The sequence below is a fragment of the Grampus griseus genome, assembly GCF_964374135.1.
Source record: "Grampus griseus genome assembly, chromosome: 1".
Lineage (NCBI taxonomy): Eukaryota > Metazoa > Chordata > Mammalia > Artiodactyla > Delphinidae > Grampus > Grampus griseus.
In genome coordinates, this window is record NC_139017.1 from 46,984,203 (window position 1) to 47,002,818 (window position 18,616).

At 51.9% G+C, this 18,616-nt stretch overlaps 1 protein-coding gene across 2 annotated transcripts in view; it reads right to left on the reverse strand.

The window, feature by feature from the left end:
* Nucleotides 1-18,616, reverse strand: part of RASSF5 (Ras association domain family member 5) — a gene marked incomplete at its 5' end in the record, with an annotated part of 71,079 nt that overhangs the window by 4,432 nt on the left and 48,031 nt on the right. For both annotated transcript variants that reach the window (XM_082658778.1, XM_082658779.1), the window contains 2 exons: nt 127-424; nt 1,448-1,558. In XM_082658778.1, coding sequence (XP_082514904.1) covers nt 127-424; nt 1,448-1,558 — 409 coding nt within the window. The remainder of the gene's footprint in view (nt 1-126; nt 425-1,447; nt 1,559-18,616) is intronic.

The window sequence follows — 18,616 nt, forward strand, 5'->3', positions numbered from 1 at the left end:
CCTAATGCCACATGGATGGCTGGGCGGAGGTGCCACGAGAGGCCCAATCCTCCCACTCCAGTGTGTTGGGGAGCACAGACGGACCTGGGAAAGGTAGTTTCTGGGTGGGAGCTAGCTCTCTCATACCTTGCCCGTCCTTGTGTATCCGCTTAAAAAGTGCAAACTTCTGGGGACTGTCCACGACCATGAACTTCTTGAGCAGCCCCTGGATGACCTCACTGACCGTGGTGGTGCTGCAGATGTGCAGCTGCTTGATGGCATCCAGCGGCAGGTAGAAGGATGTCCGCCTGTCCGTGGTGGCTGCCAGGTCCACTTCCTTGATGGCGTCGTAGATGGACGGCGGCCGGATCCCAGCAGGCACCATCACCGGCCGCCGAAGTCTCAAATGCACTTTGATGAAACCCGTGTAGGTGCCGTCTTCGCTCTGCGGGGTAGGGGGCGGGGGGGAAGTCATGTGGGGTCCGGGAGGGTCTGTGTTGCTTGATCCTATCTGCCACTCTGGGCCGTGGCCCCAGATCCGGTGGGCTGCAGAGGCCTTTCCTAACAGCAGTGCCATCCCAGTCAAACACCCTCCCGACGGGCTCAGGCTGCCTGCCCCAAATCCCCTGTCACGAGGCAGATGCCGACTGCCTTTGGTGGGTCCCCAGGCCAAGAGGCAGGGTCTGGAGTGGCCTCTCTAGTTTGCCCCGCCAAACCGAGGAGGAGCAGGAAGCCTCTGTAATAAAGTCCTCGGAGAACAAGCGCACTGGATTTTCTCCTGCATCTCTTTCCAAAACCCGGCAGTCTGCAAGACTTAAACCCAGGCCTATCCGCAACTGGGTTTTCTAGCGCCCCACCCGGCTGAAGCCCCAAAGAGCCAGTTGCTGCCAGCCACCAGCAGGGGGCAGGTTTCTTCTACTGTCTCCTCCCCTCCCCACTGAAGATGGCCTTTCCAAACCTGGCACAAAGTCAGTGCCCTCCCCTCTCTGAGCTCTGCACAGTCTAAGGAAGCTTCCCCAGACACAGGCTGTAATGACCAAGAAGGGGAGGAGGAGTTGCTGCGAGCTCCCCTTGCCCAGGGCCTCCTGGGCCCTTAGTCACTTGTATATCATTTAATTCCCACAAGCGCTTTGACAAATGGGAACTGATATCTCTATTTTACAGTGAAGCTCAGAGAGGTTAAGGTTTCCCAAAGCCACAAGTTAAAAACAGGAAGAGCCAGAGACTAGATGTGGATCTTATTCTGAAGCCCATTTTATTTCCCTAAAACACACAGAGACCCCTGATAACCCAGGCTCTCAGCTTCACACAAGCCTGGAGGCCTCCAGGAGCCCAAAGAAAGGGGAGGGCCCTGGTGGGGGTATCCCCCAGGATGCAGAGGGAGAGCAGGGGAGCCACATCGGCAGGGGCTATGGAGCTGGAGGGGGAGAGAGGAAGGGGGCGGACAGTGTGGGGCAAGCCCCCTCACCAGCTTCATGCCCAGGCAGTTCTTTTCCCGGGTGTTGTAGCTGTCGATCTTCTGCTTGATCTCCTGCAGCGTGGGCGGGCACCACGGCTCCTCTGGGGGTTTACACTCATTCTGAAACAGACACAGATGTGAGGGTGGATGTACAGTGGCTCTCAGGATGAGGAAGGAAATGACCTCGTCCTCCCAAAGTCCTCTCCAACCGAGAATAAGTGAGCGCCAGCCTCACGCAGTGAATGGGATGGACTCAGCCTGAGAAAAATCAAAGGTCAAACCCCTGCGCAGCCAGCTACCCCGGGGAAGTGACTTCCATCTCTCTCGGCCCCAGTCTCCACACCTGTGAAATGGGGGCAATACCCACCGTTCAGGCTTGTTGCAAGACCAAGGTGAAAAGGCCCGGCACACAGGCACTGGGTGTGAATCTGGTGAATCGGCAGAGCTGTTTTGCTTATGGAGGGTGTCCATTTAGATGCTATGGGAGATGCAAAGAAATGCAAGCCATGGCCATCTCCTCAAGGAAGTAACAATAGAGCTGGAGAGACAGGAACATACACGTGATCCCAGTATATGCTGATGGGAATGACAGCAATTCTCCCAGATCGAGAGGACCAAGGGCACATGGACATTAGTCCAGGCCCCATGTCACTGGCCACAGCACTTTGCACATAGTAAGAATACACACACACACACACACACACACACACACACACACACACACACGCGCGCGCGCGCACATACATATTTATCAAATGAATGCATGAACTAGTGGGGGCAGGGGGCGGTAGCCTTCCCTGATAATTGAGGGGATAAATCTCCGCTGGGGCACGGGGACAGCCAGCGTTTACTCAGCACCTCCTCTGTGCCGAGTGCTTGGCTTGCATTATCTCAGTTAATCCTCAGAATCCAAACTGCAAGATAAGAGTTTATTACCCACATTTCACGGGTGACACGACGGAGACTCGGAGGAGTTTAGGAACGTGCCTAAAGCCCTGCAGTCAGCCTCTGCAGAACTAAAAGGGATGCCAGTCCGTTCTGCTGTGTTCTTCCCATGACATCACAATTTATTCTTCTGACTGCCCCCCGACCCCCCGCACCCCCTCTAGGAAGAAGGAAGCCAAGGAGATGCAGGTCGATGTTGTTCACACTGTGGACAGAATTCAGGGGAGAGTTCTGGGGTCTAAGCAAACCTGTCCGTCTGTCAGTTCCCTGGGCTTCTCTCAAGTCCCTTGCCACCCACCTTCCCTGCTTTGTCTTCACGTTGTCCTGTGTGGCCGGGAGTGCAGGAGCCACAGTTTGGGGGAATAAATAGGTCAGTCAAAACCTGCCAAGAATTTGCCTGGTCTTAGAAATCTAGCGGACCCAGGGTGGGTCAGGATTCTCCTCTGGCAAATGAAGAAACAGGCCCAGAGTGGTGGGGCAACCGCGTTCTCCAGGCTGACATCACCCAGCACTGCCCTGTGGGTGTCTGGTTTGGTTGGGGAATTTCACAGCCATGCTGCCGTCACAGCACCACCCAGCTGAACATGTCAGGCTCCCATGGCAGAGCTGTCCAGCCTCCTCCCTCCAGCCCGCCCACGGGAGACAAGTCACACTCAGCAGGATGCCTTCACTCCCCCCTCCCACTTTCCAGTCCCACAGAGCCGATAAGATGTCAAGCTCTGTGGCTGCCGAGGGGAGCGGGCGTGGCCTCCCACACCCACCCTTCAGCATGGAAACGAGCTGACATCCTTTTTCCATCACGGCATCTTCCGCTGGCCTGTCTGCTCCCCTATGTACTCTTCCTTGAGGATCTCGATCAGAACAGCACTGTACACTCACATACCTTACACACTACGTACGTTATTCCTGTTTTACAGATTACAGACAGAGGCTCAGAAGGGTTAAGAAACACGCTTGTGGTCCCACCGCTAGTAAGCATCTGCGTTGGTCCTGGAAACAAGTCCATCAAAGTCTGGAACCCATGCTCTTCTCAATTCCATGTGGTCACCCTAGGACAGCCGCTTCAGTCACTCCCATAGCGATCACTGAAATTCCATGCAACGGGGCTGGGATGAGCAGTCGCCACACCAAGACCTATAAGTTACGTGACCTGTGAAACGTTCAGTGGGTCCCCAGAAGCCTCAGGACCTGGGGCCACCGTGTCACCTGTAAAGATGTCAAGGAGGGACTTCTAGCCTCTGGCAGGAGGAGGCAGGCGCCAGGATGCAGGGCCCACCCTTTTCCTATGTGGTCACTCAGGTCTCTGGAACAGGACCCTGATTTCATGGAGGACCACCCAAGGGCAAGTACTCCCCAGGGCATCTGCCATCTTCTTGAGCTGAGAAGCAAGTGGTGTGAGCCACACAGAGAGTCTTCTTTCGCTGTCGACTTATTCACCCAGGGACCATCACAGTGGAGCTTCTCACTCTTCGTCCCTCCCCGCTTAGTTCCTGGAGGCCCCGTCCCCAGCACCCACCCCACTGGGCACATCTCTGTGGGCCCAGACGTGCCTGCTGCCCTCTGGGAGCTTCCAGTCAGAAAGACCAGTATCCCGTTACCAATACATACACTCCATTCTGTCCGTCTCTGAAACATGCAGGCTGTTGCTCCTTAGGGGTTAGCAGCTTGCTCGTACTTATCTACAAAAAAGAGTTAGAAGCTCTGGAAGCTCCTGGAAGATCTCTCATAGTTTCCAAATGAGCTAGAGCCATTTCCCGGTAAGAAAAGGCAGCTGCATCATGGCTTTCAAAGGCCAGTATTCCAGCCTGTTTTTGAATACAGTAAGAGTCAGAGCTGCCTTAACCTAAGGTTTTTTCTTCCTGTTCTCTTTTCCTGCAGCAGATAACCCGTCTATTCCCCCCTTCCCACCACAAACCTGGGGAAGTGACGCAAGTGGCCGTGGGCACCCTTTGCAGGACTCACGCAGAAAACAACCATCCTGATCTCCATCCCGTCTGGGAGTGCCAGGAGCCCTGTCTGGCCAGCACACTGAATCTCCCGCCCTGGGATGACAGCACCCCTGGCTGCTGCCCGCACCAGATCTGGCAGACAAGATCTGACCATGGACTGAATGAATCACCTCCCAAAGCAGGCCAGCCAGCCAGCCAGCCATGGCTACGGGAGTGCACTCTTTCCCATCCTAGAGATGGTAGAAAACCTCGACCAGTGCTTCTTAAACCCGGCTGCACGTGGACTCCTCTGGGGGATCTTGAGAAACACAACACCTGGGCTCCATCCTGGAGATCCGATTTAATTGGTTTGGGGTGCAGCCTGGGCAGAGGGATTTAAAAAAATCTCCCAGGTGATTCTAATGTGCGGCAACGTTGGAGAAGAACTGGTATAGACCCCTCCCAAGCAATCTCAGACCTCAAGCGTCCCCATCCAGCTGCAGACTTAACACTTTTGCACTCACAGATATGCACTGCCCCCAAAGGTTTACCGAGAAGGCAGTATCCAGGGTGTGAACAGATCAATAATATTGCGATCTTCAGAGGATAAGTCAAAGACCCCACTTTCTATTCACCTGCCAGATTCTCAAGTTCTCAGAGTGAAAGATTTGTCTCCATCTACGGGTACAAAGCTAGAAACCAGACAGAGTTTTGTCTCCTGGGGTGGCCCAAGATGGGGACAGAATGGGGAGCTCACTCTGTTGTGATTTTAAAGATAACAGGCATTGCCCTGTGAGGTGTCTCTCCTAGGAGGCTTATACATCTCAGTGCATCTGGCATGGGATGCATCTGCTCTGATTAAGCTCCTGGCATTGGTGGCAGACGGTTGAGCTGTTCCCAATGCAGCCAGCACATCCAGGGCACTGGTGAGAAGCAAATTTGTGTTCATAGGTCCTAACCCCCAGGGTCAGGAGTGGGCTGAGGAGAATGTGCTGGAACCATCAGATACATTCGGGCCCATTTTTTTCTGGACCTAAATCACGCAAACCTCACTTTTGCCAGAAATTTCACTTTCCCTTTGAGACTTCCCTGGTGGTCTAGTGGTTAAGACTCTGTGCTCCCAATGCAGGGGGGCCCAGGTTCGATCCCTGGTCGGGGAACTAGATCCCACATGCCGCAACTAAAAGATCCCACGTGACGAAACGAAGATCTCACACACAGAAATGAAGATCCCACGTGCCACAACTAAGACTCAATGCAGCCAAATAAATAAATACATATTAAAAAAAAAGAAATTTCACTTTTCCTCTTTTTAAACTTGTCAGCCTCTTCCTCCTGCACACAGCTTTCACCATCTTACTGCTGTCTGTCTATCTGAAATCTTTCACCTGTCAAGGCCTCTCTGACCACCTCAGCCCTGCATGATGATGACGATGATCCTTGACTGTTATTAACAGGCTAACTATGTGCCAGGCACTGTTCTACTCACTTAGCATGTATCAGCTCATTTCATCCTCACCACAAGTTTATGAGGAAGGTACTATTATTATGCCCATTTCACAGATGAGGAAATGGAGCCCCAGCAAGGTTAGAGCTAACCTACATCCAAAACTAACACTATACTATCCTGCACTTAAATATCCATCTAATATTATCCTCCAAGTAGACCATCCACCTTGGTTTTTCTTCCTAACTAGACTGAAGCTCCTTAGTGACTTACATCATACTTCTGTCTCTTCTCCACACCCAGTGGCCCTGAGCATGAAGCAGATAATATATACGCTTGCTCAAGAAACTTCAGTGCTTCCCCATTGCCTACAGAGGGAGAAAAATGATCTTGCTTTCTGCTAGGAATTATAGTGCAGTATGTCTTGGATTGCCATTTGGACTGAGTTCTGTGAGAGAAGCACCTGTCTGCTCCACCACGGGGTCCCAGAGCTCAGTTCCAGCTTGGCACATGGTAGAGGCTCAGGCAATACCTGTGGGGTGAACATAAGCGTGTGTTCAGGTTGTGACTCCCATCACTAACAAAGTGATCTTGAGAGAGTTGGATCATGTCTTTAAGCCTCAGTTTCCTCATCTATAAAAATCCTTTATTGCCTCATAGGATTGATGCAAAGGTAAAACCAAATGAAATAATGGGTATTTTGGAAATGATTGAACCCATCCAAAAGGCATGTACTGTAACTATCACTCCAGGCATACAAAGTCCTATCTCTGTTAGCCAATTTCATTTCTCACTTTCCTGGAGCACTTCCTCTGGATTGGCTCACATGTCATAGGGTTTGTTCATTCTTTTCTCTACACTAGTGCTTGGCAAATTTTTTCTGTAAAGGGCCAGGGAGCAAATATTTTAGGCTTCGTAGGCTATCCAGTCTCTGTTGCTACTCACCTCTGCCACTGTAGCAGAGAGCGACCATAGGATGAGTGTGGTTGTGTTTCAGTAAAACTTTATTTGTGGACTCTGGCCCACGAACAGTAGTTTGCCCACGTCTGCTCTACACTGTCATTTGTGCAGTTTTTCTGCCTAGAATACATAGCCCCCATCTCCTCTAGTTCCATCTTCTCTGTGTAGTTTCCTGAGAAAATTTCTCTGGCCCACAGCAATCTCCTCATTTTCTGCTCTCCTAATCTTTTAGGTTCCTGACGTTTTAATTCCCAAATGGAGAAAGGTATACAGCATACAGGTTTGTACTGGTCCCCGCCTTTCTCCTAATATCATACTTGTATCAAGAATCAGGTGTTTCCTGTGTATTTCCTCCCACCACCAGTGTATGGGCCTTTGGTAACTTCACTCTCACTTAATGGACACTTTTCGCAAGTAGACAAAAGCTTTATCACTTCATTGGAGTTCTGCTTTCTCTCCTCCCTTCTCTAATTGGGAGGCAGCAAGCTGCCTGAGGAAGGATGCAGGTGGGCAGCTAAGCTCACTCACCAGCTCGGGGACTCATTTCCAAACACCAGCCCCATGGCCTCAAACCCTCAGATTCCTGTCATAGCAGAGCTGCAAATTCCCACGTGCCATGGACCTCCGCAGCTGCCTGCTAATGTTACCTCCACCACTGCCAGGACCTATGGAGGTGGCTTCACAGCCTGTATGGCTACCTTTAGCATCTGATTATATGCTGCCTTTTACTGTTTCATTATTGTTTCACCTGTGTCAATCCCATCTCCCCAGTTAGATGCTCCCTGGAGGGAGTCAGACAGGATATCTGATGATTATTCTTCTTTGGCACCCTCTGCAGGGCTCAGCGGAGAACTGGGCTGACCTCCAAGGACGTGTCAGAAAAATACCTGTTGCTTGCGTGGCAGGGAGAGAATGGACCAGCCTAGGTGATACTCAGCCCAGAGCCCAGCGTGGACAGTAGTCAGGTCCAGGAGCAACTCATACCAACCTGCACCCCAAGAAGCAGATGCTGAGAAGGTGTGGGCTGCGTGGGGCTGTGGGCTTTGGCTGGAAGCCTGTCCCATGGCTCAGCTCTTTGCAATTTCTTGGTGAGAATGAATGCAAGCCCATCCAATGACCTGTGACTTCTGGTGAGTCACTTTCACTCCTGGGGCCTCAGTTTCCTCATCTGTGAAATCACTAAGCGAGACCAGCAGAATTCTAAGGCCCCTCTGCAGCTCTAAGATTTTACACAGAAGATAGGATAGGGTGGCTTCTTTCATCACTGCTTCCTCTTCTGTTTCAGAGAACTGGGTGTGGGGATGGGGGCCTCTGGGAGGAGAGCTGGGAGCTCAGCAGGTCTGCACTGCAGCAGTGACAACTGGTCTACAGAACGTGCCTAACGCTTCTCTTCGACTTGACTTTGCTCCTTACTCACCACTGGCTTTCTCTACTCGTCCGCCAGACCCCACGTTGGCCAAGCTCAAGTAAGGTCCACACCTTCTCAACTCACACAGTTCAAGAAAACAAAACAAAAACTATCCCGGAAGCTGGTCACCACGAGCCTTTGCCACATTTCCTCTTTCTTAGCTCTTAGCAAATCTGTCAGCAGCGATTCTTTTGCCCCTTGGGTGGGAAGCATCTCCAGGCCTCTGTCTGGGATGAGAGCCTCAGGCATCGGCTGCAGGAGAATGACCACCTGCAGACGCCTTCTGTCCAGCAGCTGGCCTGACCCAAACACCTGCTGTCTCTGTTTGGCACATCCGAAGTAGGACCCTCTGAAGGAAAGGGGCAGGCACCTGTCTGTCCAGGCTGGGCACACCCTGCTCGATGCTCAGATCACATTCAGGGTTCATTGGCCCCTTTGTGATGGCCTCAACCAGATGGGAAAGAGGAAGCCCCATGGGGCTTCACTACAGGGCCCCATCCGAGTCCCGATGGCCGTGTTCTGGAATGGCTTCCCCAGCCCCACCCAGGGCAGTGAAGGTGTTGATTCCCACAAGTCCCTCTATGGAGCTGTCCAATGTCCCGAAATAAAAGAATCAAATTCCTTAACTGTGTTCCCTGATAGGTTATTCCCAGCAGAGGAAGGAAGGAAGGATGGAGCCATCCATACAAGCAGAACCATGTGGAATTTGAGCTGCTCTGGGGGGATGTAGAGGAGGAGCCTTGAAAACTAGAGACTGAAGTCCCTAAAGACAAAACTATGGAGTGTGGTCAATGTAGACAGTCAACAGCAACTGACTGAATTGCCCATGGGTTGGGGACTGTGAAAGGCACCTTGGGACTTGAAACCCATGGGGTGTGGTCCCTGTCCTTGGAGCTCACAGGTTATCTGAGGAGGGAAGACAGAGACACACATACATGGACACTGGGACAAGCACAGCACAACAGGGACCAGCCTCGGCGGCTTCCCAGGCAGCCCAGCCCAGCTCCGTGTGTGCGGGCGTCATGTCTGTGGCCTCTCTGGGCTGCCAGCATGTCCTGGAACCTGGGCATGGCGTCCCTCACCCTTTCACTTGGCCACCTCTGTCTACTGGCAGGAGCACGTCACCTGGGGTGGCAGGAGCCCCACGCAGGAAGCTGGGAGAGCCCTGTGGCCCTGGAGCTTCCCACTTAAGTTCAGGCCCTGTAGGGCCTCATTATCATGATAAAAATCTCAACAGCCAGGCGTGGGCAGGGTTTAGCAGTCACAATCTCATTTAATCCTCGAAATAAGTCAATGATGGAGGTATGTTATTACCCACTAGGCCACGCTGCCTGCACATCCAGCCATAGGTTGGCCTTTGCCGGCCCTACCCTTGGTCGTCTGTGAACATGGTCAAGTCAGTCTCACTGAGACTCGGGATGCTTTGCCTGCGAAACACAGATAAGAAGGCCTTCTTTATACATTTATTGCAGAGATGGAATGAGACTGCACATCTGGAAGTGCTTAGCACAATGTAAGTATACAGTAAGCAGTCAATAAACGCCATGGTAACTACCAGCAGCCTCAGTAGTCGTTCATCTGGCAAAGGGAGGTCTGACTGGTGGGTAGTGACCCCATGCGGGAGTCCTCTCGCCTTAACCTTGGCCCCTGACAGGCCTTTCAGCCTGGGCCACATTATGACTCTTGTTCATGCACTTTCATCCTCAGGGCTGTGGGCCCCTTTCTCCATAAAAAAGTCTTGGAAATTATATTTTATGATTGGTATAAAGACAAATATATAAATGTCATAGATTAAAGTACTTTCTTCAACCTAAAAGTTCATTTCTTTCTCCTGATTTTAAAAGAAATTAAAACATGTTTGTGGGCCCCTGAAGTGCTGTGGGCCCCTGGCACTACATGCCCACTGTGTGTCCCATGGATAAGTAGGCGGTGCCTTCAGCTCTGAGTCCCAGGTAGGGTGACTAGCTGTCCCAGTTTTCTCGGGACTGAGTTTTCTCAGGATGCAGGACTTTCAGTGCCCAAATCAGAAAGTCCTGGGCAGACCAGCACATGTGGTTACTCTAGTAGCCCCAGGTATCCCCTCTCAGTCCTAGACGGACACCCGCCCTCACTTTTTCTGTCTACTGCAGGCCCCAGGGCACAGCTTGTCCTTCTTTCCTCTGTAAAACTGCATCCTTGTACTCTACCCTGGAGGTTTTCTTGACAGTCCCTCCCCCGACCCCACCCCCCACCTGGCTGTGGCCTGGACACAGGTGTTCTGGCTGCCTCTCAAGATCAGCACACATCCCTGCAGCTTGAGCATAGAATAGAAGCTTCCCAAAGGCAGAGAAAGACTTGTTCACTGACGCAGTTCCCGGGACAGGGCCTGGCACACAGGAGGGGCCCTTAAACGTTTGCTTAATGAACTGAGTAAAACACAAAGAAGCAATAAGACGCACACATGCACACACACACAAAACCCAAAATCGAATCTATGGAAATGAAAGGTTCCAGAATTGTATAAGGGTCCTATAGGGCTCCTGCTCCGTGGCACCCATCTACTTCTGAGACAGTAACTGGAAATCAGAGGAGACTCCTGCACTCTGACTGTTTCGGAGGGTAGATGTTGCAAATCCCTTCCATTTCTGTTCTCCCCTCCCCTGGACCGTTACGAAGCCCCCCTTTTTTAGTTCAGAGGTCTAAAGTGTGAATCCAAGCAGAATAGGGTGCCACCTGTTCTACTGCAGTGGCAACAGGAATTTTACCTTGGGGCATTTTCTTGTGCCCTCAACAGTTTCTAGGGCATGAGAAGGTCTTTTTTTTTTTTTTTTTTTTTGCGGTATGCGGGCCTTTCACTGTTGTGGCCTCTCCCACTGCAGAGCAGAGGCTCCAGACGCGCAGGCCCAGCAGCCATGGCTCACGGGCCCAGCCGCTCCGCGGCATGTGGGATCTTCCCGGACCAGGGCACGAACCCGTATCCCCTGCATCGGCAGGCGGACTCTCAACCACTGCGCCACCAGGGAAGCCCGAGAAGGTCTTTTTTCAGGTTAGTTTTCCTCACTGGATTTCCTGCTAGGTCCCTGTCTCCTTTCAGTCTCCCTGACATCTTAGTTTGATCATTCAGTCTGAGACGTCCTCCTCCTCATCTGAGAGAATTTGCCCCCTGGAACTGATATATCTTTGGGGGATACTTTCCTTAATCCACCACTTCTATCTAGAATTAGCGGGCTCTTCGACAGCATAAGCTTACACCCCAATATTATTCCAGCACTGGTTTCATCCTCTATATAGTAGTGTGAGTTGTGTCTCAGCCTATCTCCCTGACTAGACCATGAGCATCCCAACACCAGGAGTTGCACCTTTCCCATCTCTGTATTCCCAGAGAACCCAGGACCAGAGCACTGCGGAGTGAATTAGGGATGATGGTGGGCAGGGGGAGTGAGTGGGTTCCAATAACTCATCCTAGACTCCAGTCTCTTCAAATGCGAGACTTGGCTCTTTTAGAATCAATTTAAAGAGGATTCCATTGCAAATCATACGTCTAACAAGGGATCACGATCCAGAATATATCAACATCAAGAGCCCCTATAACTCAACAATAAAAAAACAAACAGCCCCATTGAAAATGGACAAAGGACTTGAATAGACATGTCTCCAAAGAAGATGTACAAATGGTCAATAAGCACATGAAAAACTGTTTGAAATCACTAGTCACTAGGGAAATGCAAATCAAAACCATGGTGAGATGCCATCTCACACCTATTAGGGTGGCTATTTTCAAAAACACAGAAAATAACAACCTGTGTGCATTGCTGGTGGGAATGGAAAATGATGAAGCTGCTATAAAAAAATGGTATGGCGAATCCTCAAAAGATTAAACATGAAATTACAATATGATCCAGCAATTCCACTTCTGGATATATACCCAAAAGAAGGGAAAGTAGGACTTGAACAGAGATTTGTTCACTCATGTTCATAGCAACATTGTTCACAATAGCCAAGACATGGAAGCAACCTACTGATGGATGACTGGATAAACAAAATGTGGTACAAACACGCAATGGAATACTACTCATTCATAAAAAGGAAGGAAATTCGGACACATGCTACAGCATGGAGGAACCTTGGAGACATTACGCTAAATGAAATAAGTCAGTCACAAAAAGACAAATACTTTATCATTCCACTCATATGTGGTTCCTAGAGTAATCAAATTCAAAGAGACAGAAAGTAGAATCGTGGTTGCCAGGGGCTGTGGGGAGGAGGGAATGGGGAGTTAATTGTCTAATGGGTGCTGAGTTCAGAAGATGCAAAAGTTCTGGAGAGGATGGTGGTGATGGTGGTACAAAAATGTGAAGGTGCTTAATGCCACAGAACTATACACGTAGAAATGGTTAAAATGGTACATTTTACATTATATATTTTTTCTTACAATAAAAAAAGAAGATTCCAAGGGCAGGGGAACCTGGGGGCCATGTAACCAGTTCATGGATTCACCTGGTTCCCGTAAAGTTGGGAGTGTCCCTTACTTTCTATATTCCGGGAAAGTGAGGAGTCGATCCTACTTCTAAGCAAGGGGGCCCTCATCCCAGGACCTCCAGGACCAGGCTCTTTTCCTAGGCCTGGCCACTCTCCTGCCAGGTGCACTACGAAATGGCTGAAGCCTAGGGATGACCTGGACAGCCCAGCCTGGCTCAGAGGAACAGCTGCAGCTAGGAGAGGGTCTCCTAGCTTCTTAGACGACCCTCCAGAGAGGAGCTCGGTGCAATTCAGAAGCCTGGGCTCAGAGATCTGGAACGGGCCTTGAGACAAACAGTCCAATCACCCACATTCTGCAGAAACCTGAATCGTTAGGCGATTCAAGCAGTGGGCACTTCCCACCCTGCTTCAGATGGTCTCCTCGCACCCCGTCACAGCCGGCCACGAGCAAGGAGCTACCCCGGCTTTCCAACCTCACACATCCTAGAGAAATGGATGCGACAGCAAAAGGAAGATGTGGGGCAACACTGTCTCATCTTTTCTGTGCAGGCCACGGAATCGTGGAATTCTGCTGAAGTCGCCGAGCTGGGAGCTCGCAATTGGCTTGCCTTCAGAGTTTTCCATCCCCACCTCCGAATCCCTTCCTCACTCTCACCCTAGTGGACATCTCTGCACAAGAATGCTTTGACCACAGGGTCCCGCAGCTGCTAGGATCCCACGTGCTCTGAGAGCCATCAAGCCAAGCCCTGCAGAGTCACGGGGCCATGAGAGATGGGCGGCTTTAGGAGTCCAGCTCGTGTGTTCTAATCACAGGCCGTGGGTGCCGGGACAGCAGGCGCACCTTCTCCCACCACGTGCTGGCTCCGGCTGGGGCCGAGCCTCCGTAAATGATTCAGAGAATTCCGAGGTGGTGAGCAGGCGCGTGGGAGCCAGTGCCAGCTCCCCGTATCCCTGCACTGCCACGCTCGTTCAGAGGGGAGGGGCGGCTGGGACACCCGTGGCACTGCCCTGCTGCGGGGAGTGGCTCCTTCTCGGCTCCCCTCTAACTGGAAGCCCCGCCTGTGCCTTCATCTTTGCTGGCTGGGCTGGTGCTGGGTGCTGGAGCCTCGCCACTGGCCCACACACGCCCTCTTGTCCCTGCGCTGCCTGCCTGCCCTGCTAACCCAGCCCACGCTGGTGCTCCGGGATTACTCTGTGATACTGAAACGTGTCTTAGCTGGTCATTGAGTAGCTCAGAGTCTTTCCACTTGTGTGTCTTCTCATTGTATCCTAAAGGCTCAGGGGCAGGGACCTCTGGTTTCCTGTCTCCTAAATGGCCTGGTAAAGTGCGCTGTCCTCAGTGACTCCAAGACGAATGCTGCTGACATGCAGCTGCATCTGTGAGCATCTCCTGGCCTCACTGCTGGGGCTTCGGTTACTTGGGTAATTCTGGAAAGAGCTACAGGAGAGGCGGCATAGCTTAGGGGCTGGGAGCTCTGGCATTAGACTACTTGGGTCCAAGTTCTGGATCTGCCCCTTACTACTGTGTGACCCTTGAACCCCTTCAGTGCCTCAGTTTCCTCACTGTTAAATGGAAACCACATACACAGTTGACCCTTTAAACAACGCTGGAGCTAATCTGCATATAACGTACAGTGGGCCTTCGGTATCCTGCATCCGCGAATTCAAATAACCACAGACCGTGTACTACAGTAATATTTACTGTTGAAACCATCCAAATATAAGTGGCCCATGCAGTTCAGACCCGCGTTGTTCACGCGGCAACTGTAGACGATGTGAGGATTAAATGAGTCCATACACTTAGAACAGTGCCTGGCACACATCAAGGCCCAGGAACTGACTATTACTATTTGACATTCTAACCATTTCCCAGCAGAACCCTAGCTCCTGCCCTTTCTCTGTTCTGTGAACAGAACCTTACACCTCCACGCACCACAGTCAAGAACCCCACCTCACGTCACAATTCAACACCCATCTGCATTCCTCGAAACAGCCTTTATAATCCCAAGCCCAGGAGTTCTCCACCCATTCTCACAGGCAGATGCTGGGCCCTCTTTAGCAATTAGTCTCCACTGGAGGGGCAAGTCTCCCCATTTTACAGAAGGAGAAAGTGAGACCGAGAGCAGTGAGCATGCTTCCTGAGGTCACCCAGAGTGAAGGTTGAGGGCTTGGGTTGCCAGGCCCAGTGTTGGGCCCACTTGAGGGCCTGGGGCCCCCGCCCACTCCACCTGGGCTGTCTGAGAATGCTCAGACTACTGGGGTCACCAAACTGGGATCTTCACTTGCTTAGAGTTAAACTGGGAAAGTTAAACAAATGAGAAGTGTATTGATTCCTCCCCCCTCAACCTGCCATTCCCATGGCTGAAAGGCAGACAGGAGAAATCCATCAAAGCGGGCTCTCCCGCCTCCCCACATGGACCCCTCTGCCTCAGCCCCCCAGGGAGGCCCCACTTGAGGAAGGACCACACCAACACTTGCCAGCAGGTGCCAGGGCCTGGTTGCTTAGTAACCCAGCCCTGCCTGCCCTCATCCTCCAAGGCAAATAGCTGAGCAATCTCAGATGGGGTGGATGGAAAGCTGTCCTTGCATTTTCTGCTCGCTCAGTGAGATTTTTCTTTTCAGAGTCACTGGAAAAATCCATTGATTCCTCACCCAGAATCTCAGCAAGCTTCCCTTTCTCACAGTCCTGAGATCCGTTTTCACATACTTTGCCTAAAGTGCTGTGTGTGTCCTCCGGGAGCCCCCGCTGCCTCTTGGGGAAAGAAACTTTTTGAGGAAGAACCTCCAAGCTCCCTCCTCCTTTATCAAACATGCATTGAGTGCCTACCATGTGCTGGGGACACGATGATGAACAAGATCTGGTTCCTCTTCCAGAAAAGTACAGCCCATCAAAATGAGGGATAGGGGAGAAGGATACACCAGTGTTTTGGGAGCAGAAAGAAGGGAGCATCAAGTTGCAACCGGAAATGCTCTCTAAACACCCTGGACCCATCAGCTCCCGCATCCTCCTCGCTAACCCACACTTTCCCAGCCATGTGTGACTCCGGACTTTAGGCCTGCCTACTGCCTCTCCACGTGTTCTGGCCAACGGAGGGCCCTGCCTCTCATACTCTCCGCGGCAATGCTGGTGCCCTGTGGTCCCAGCTCCCCTTGACGCCTGCATCACGGCACGGGGGACAGCCCAACACCACTCCTCACTCTGCGGAGAGCCAGGAGATGAGAAGGATACAGAGGGGCTCACGGACTGGAGGCTGATGAGGTGCTGGTGGCAGAGTATGGCGACCAGGTTTCCCAAGACCAGAACAGGGAAAAACGGCCTGGATTTTGGCATCAGGAAATTGGCTGAATGAGAAAAACAGCTTCCTGCGGCAGGTCACCAGATTAGAGCTGGGAGAGCTGAGCTTAGCTGGAGCCTTTCGGAACTTGACTCTCACCCGAGATGCCATGTGTGTGGTGGGAAGAGCATGTGTTTTGGGGTCGGGTGAGTGTGGGGTGGGGGCCTCGCCCTTGGCTAAGCCCCTCTCACATACTACCTCATTGAACATGCCAACCTTTCGGCTTGACAGCAATAGAAATTCTGCCAGTGTGGTCTGTTAGGCGGAAACGCTCTGCTGCCGCCCTCCCTGATTTTTTTTGCCTCGAACTGTAGCCTCATACACAGCAGGGATCCAACCAGCTGGAGTCACATTGTCTAGCACCGTGGACAAGGGAGGACTGATGAATGGGTTGGAGGAGGATGGTGGTAATGAGCACAGCTTCCCTCCCTGCCTGTGTCAGTTATATGCAGGCCTGCTCGGAAACAGGGGAATGGCTGTAAAGACCCTTGACAGTCTCCTCCAGCTCCAGGAGTCTCTGCTTTTCAGAGGTTAAGTCAATCTCCTCCAACCCTCTCAGTGGCTGCTGCAGCTCTGTCACTGCCAGCCTGTCCCCAGCCCCCTCCTAAGCTATGCCCCAGGCTCTCTGATTCTGGGAGCTGCTGCCAGGTCCTGATGAGAGTCACGTGGCTGCAGGGCAGATGCAGCGTGTCTTCCCCCTGGATGACCCTTTGCTCAGGGGCCCCCATCCAGACACTTCATGGGTGGGGAAGGGGGGCAACTAGGGTCTGTTACACAACGTGGCTGGGGCCATAGGTCTTTAAGTGTGGAGACTGCATTTTATCCATCTCTGTATCTCCCAGCACCCCAGTGCTCGGTGATATAAGAAACTTAAAAACACAACATTTTGATTGAGCCCAGGCATTGTGGGGCCCTGGATGCTACATAACGAGCAGGAACGAAGTGTGGGCTTTGCTCTGGAAGCAAATGGGGGGCTCCGAAGGCTTCAGGACACCAGACCGATATGCCATCGAATGCAGGATATACAGAAGGAGAAGAAACAGGATGGAAACTGGTTAGGTGACCTCCTGGAGCATCTAGGGGTGAGGTGACAAGCCCCCAACATAGGGCAGGGTGGGGGACAGAAAGGAGAGACCGACATCTGCGACACTGTGGAGGCAGAAGCCACAGTGACAGACTGGATGGAAGGGATGAGCGAGGAGACCCCTGAGGTTTCAAAGCTAGGGAGGGGACTAGTAGGGTGGGGTAGAGACAGGGAGAGAAATCAGTCATGGGCAGAGCTACGAGTTGGTTCTGGACATACTAAATTTTAGGCATCTGAGGAGCATGGGAGACCTCCAATAGGCTATAGGAAATCTATACTAGGGACCTCCCTCGTGGTCCAGTGGTAAAGAATCCACCTTCCAATGCAGGGGATGCGGGTTCGATCCTTCGTCGGGGAACTAAGATCCCACAGGCCAAGTGGCAACTAAGCCCGCACGCCACAACTACTGAGCTCGCGCGTCTCAACGAGAGGGCCTGAGGGTTGCAAACTACAGAGCCCACGTGCTTTGGAACCCACACGCCACAACTAGAGAGAGAAAAAAAACCATAAAACCCACACGCCACAACTAGAGAGAAGCTCGAGTGCCGCAACGAAGATCCTGTGTGCCGCAGCAAAAGACCCCACGTGCCTCAACGACCTGAAGCAGACAAAAAAAAAAAAAAAGTATTCTAGAGCCAAGAAGAGAGGTGAGATGGGGGATGTAGGCTGGGGAGTGATAAGTAAAGCTGGGGTGGGGTGGGAGAAAAGAAGAGACAGGGACCAGGACAGCACCAAGGACAGAAGCCACAGGCTGAGGGAGGGAAACCTGAAGTTTTCTGCCACTACAGCTTCCTTCTTCCTCCCGGCTCTGAACTTAAATGCTCCTGATTTTTGGCAAATTTATCTGGGCCTCTTATCCGCAGAGAATATGCCAGGCCAGGACCGGGATGCTACTTTATGGGTAGATTGAGCCATCCAGAAGAGGAGACCGAGGCCCTAATGAAGACAGGTCTGGGTCCTCCACACAGGAGGATCTCCAAGCTGGAAAGCACACAGGTGTGTGTTACCTGGCAAGTCGAGAGCAGCAGAGGGATGGGAACACATGCTGCTGGGCACCCAGGCTGGGCCCGACGATGCCTCCCTTTCAAGCTCATGGGGTGGAAGCTAGATCCAGAGTCCAACCTGATGGTGTAAACTAAGAGCTAGGATTCAAGGTTGATACCAGTGTAAAATCTTCCTTTCTCCCTAAACTGCGTGGGTGAATGGCTGTTGCATGCGCCCTGAGCTATAACTGGAATTGCTTTAGAGGGAAAAGCCAGCTGAGTCAGGATAAACAGTCTAAACTTGTGAAGAGAGAGGGGTGGGTGGGAGGGGAGGAATCTGGAACACAAAGGTGAGGATGTCTTGGGTAAGTCCCAGGTGGTCCTGGAGAGGGGGCTCATGTAGCCATTCAGGCCCCCTTCCTGACCCCACCCTAGGGAAGTCCTTACAATTTAGAGAACTTGGTAGTCAGGATCTATCCCTGCCAGTCCCATGAGAAACTGGTAAGAAGGCTCTGCTCCCATGCAAAGTGGTGAGGGACTCTCAGATAAAGAAGAAGGACAGGCTCGTATCGCACTCGCTAAAAGGACCAGATGAAGCGCCTGGGTCTGGAGGGTTGAAGTGTTTTGGCC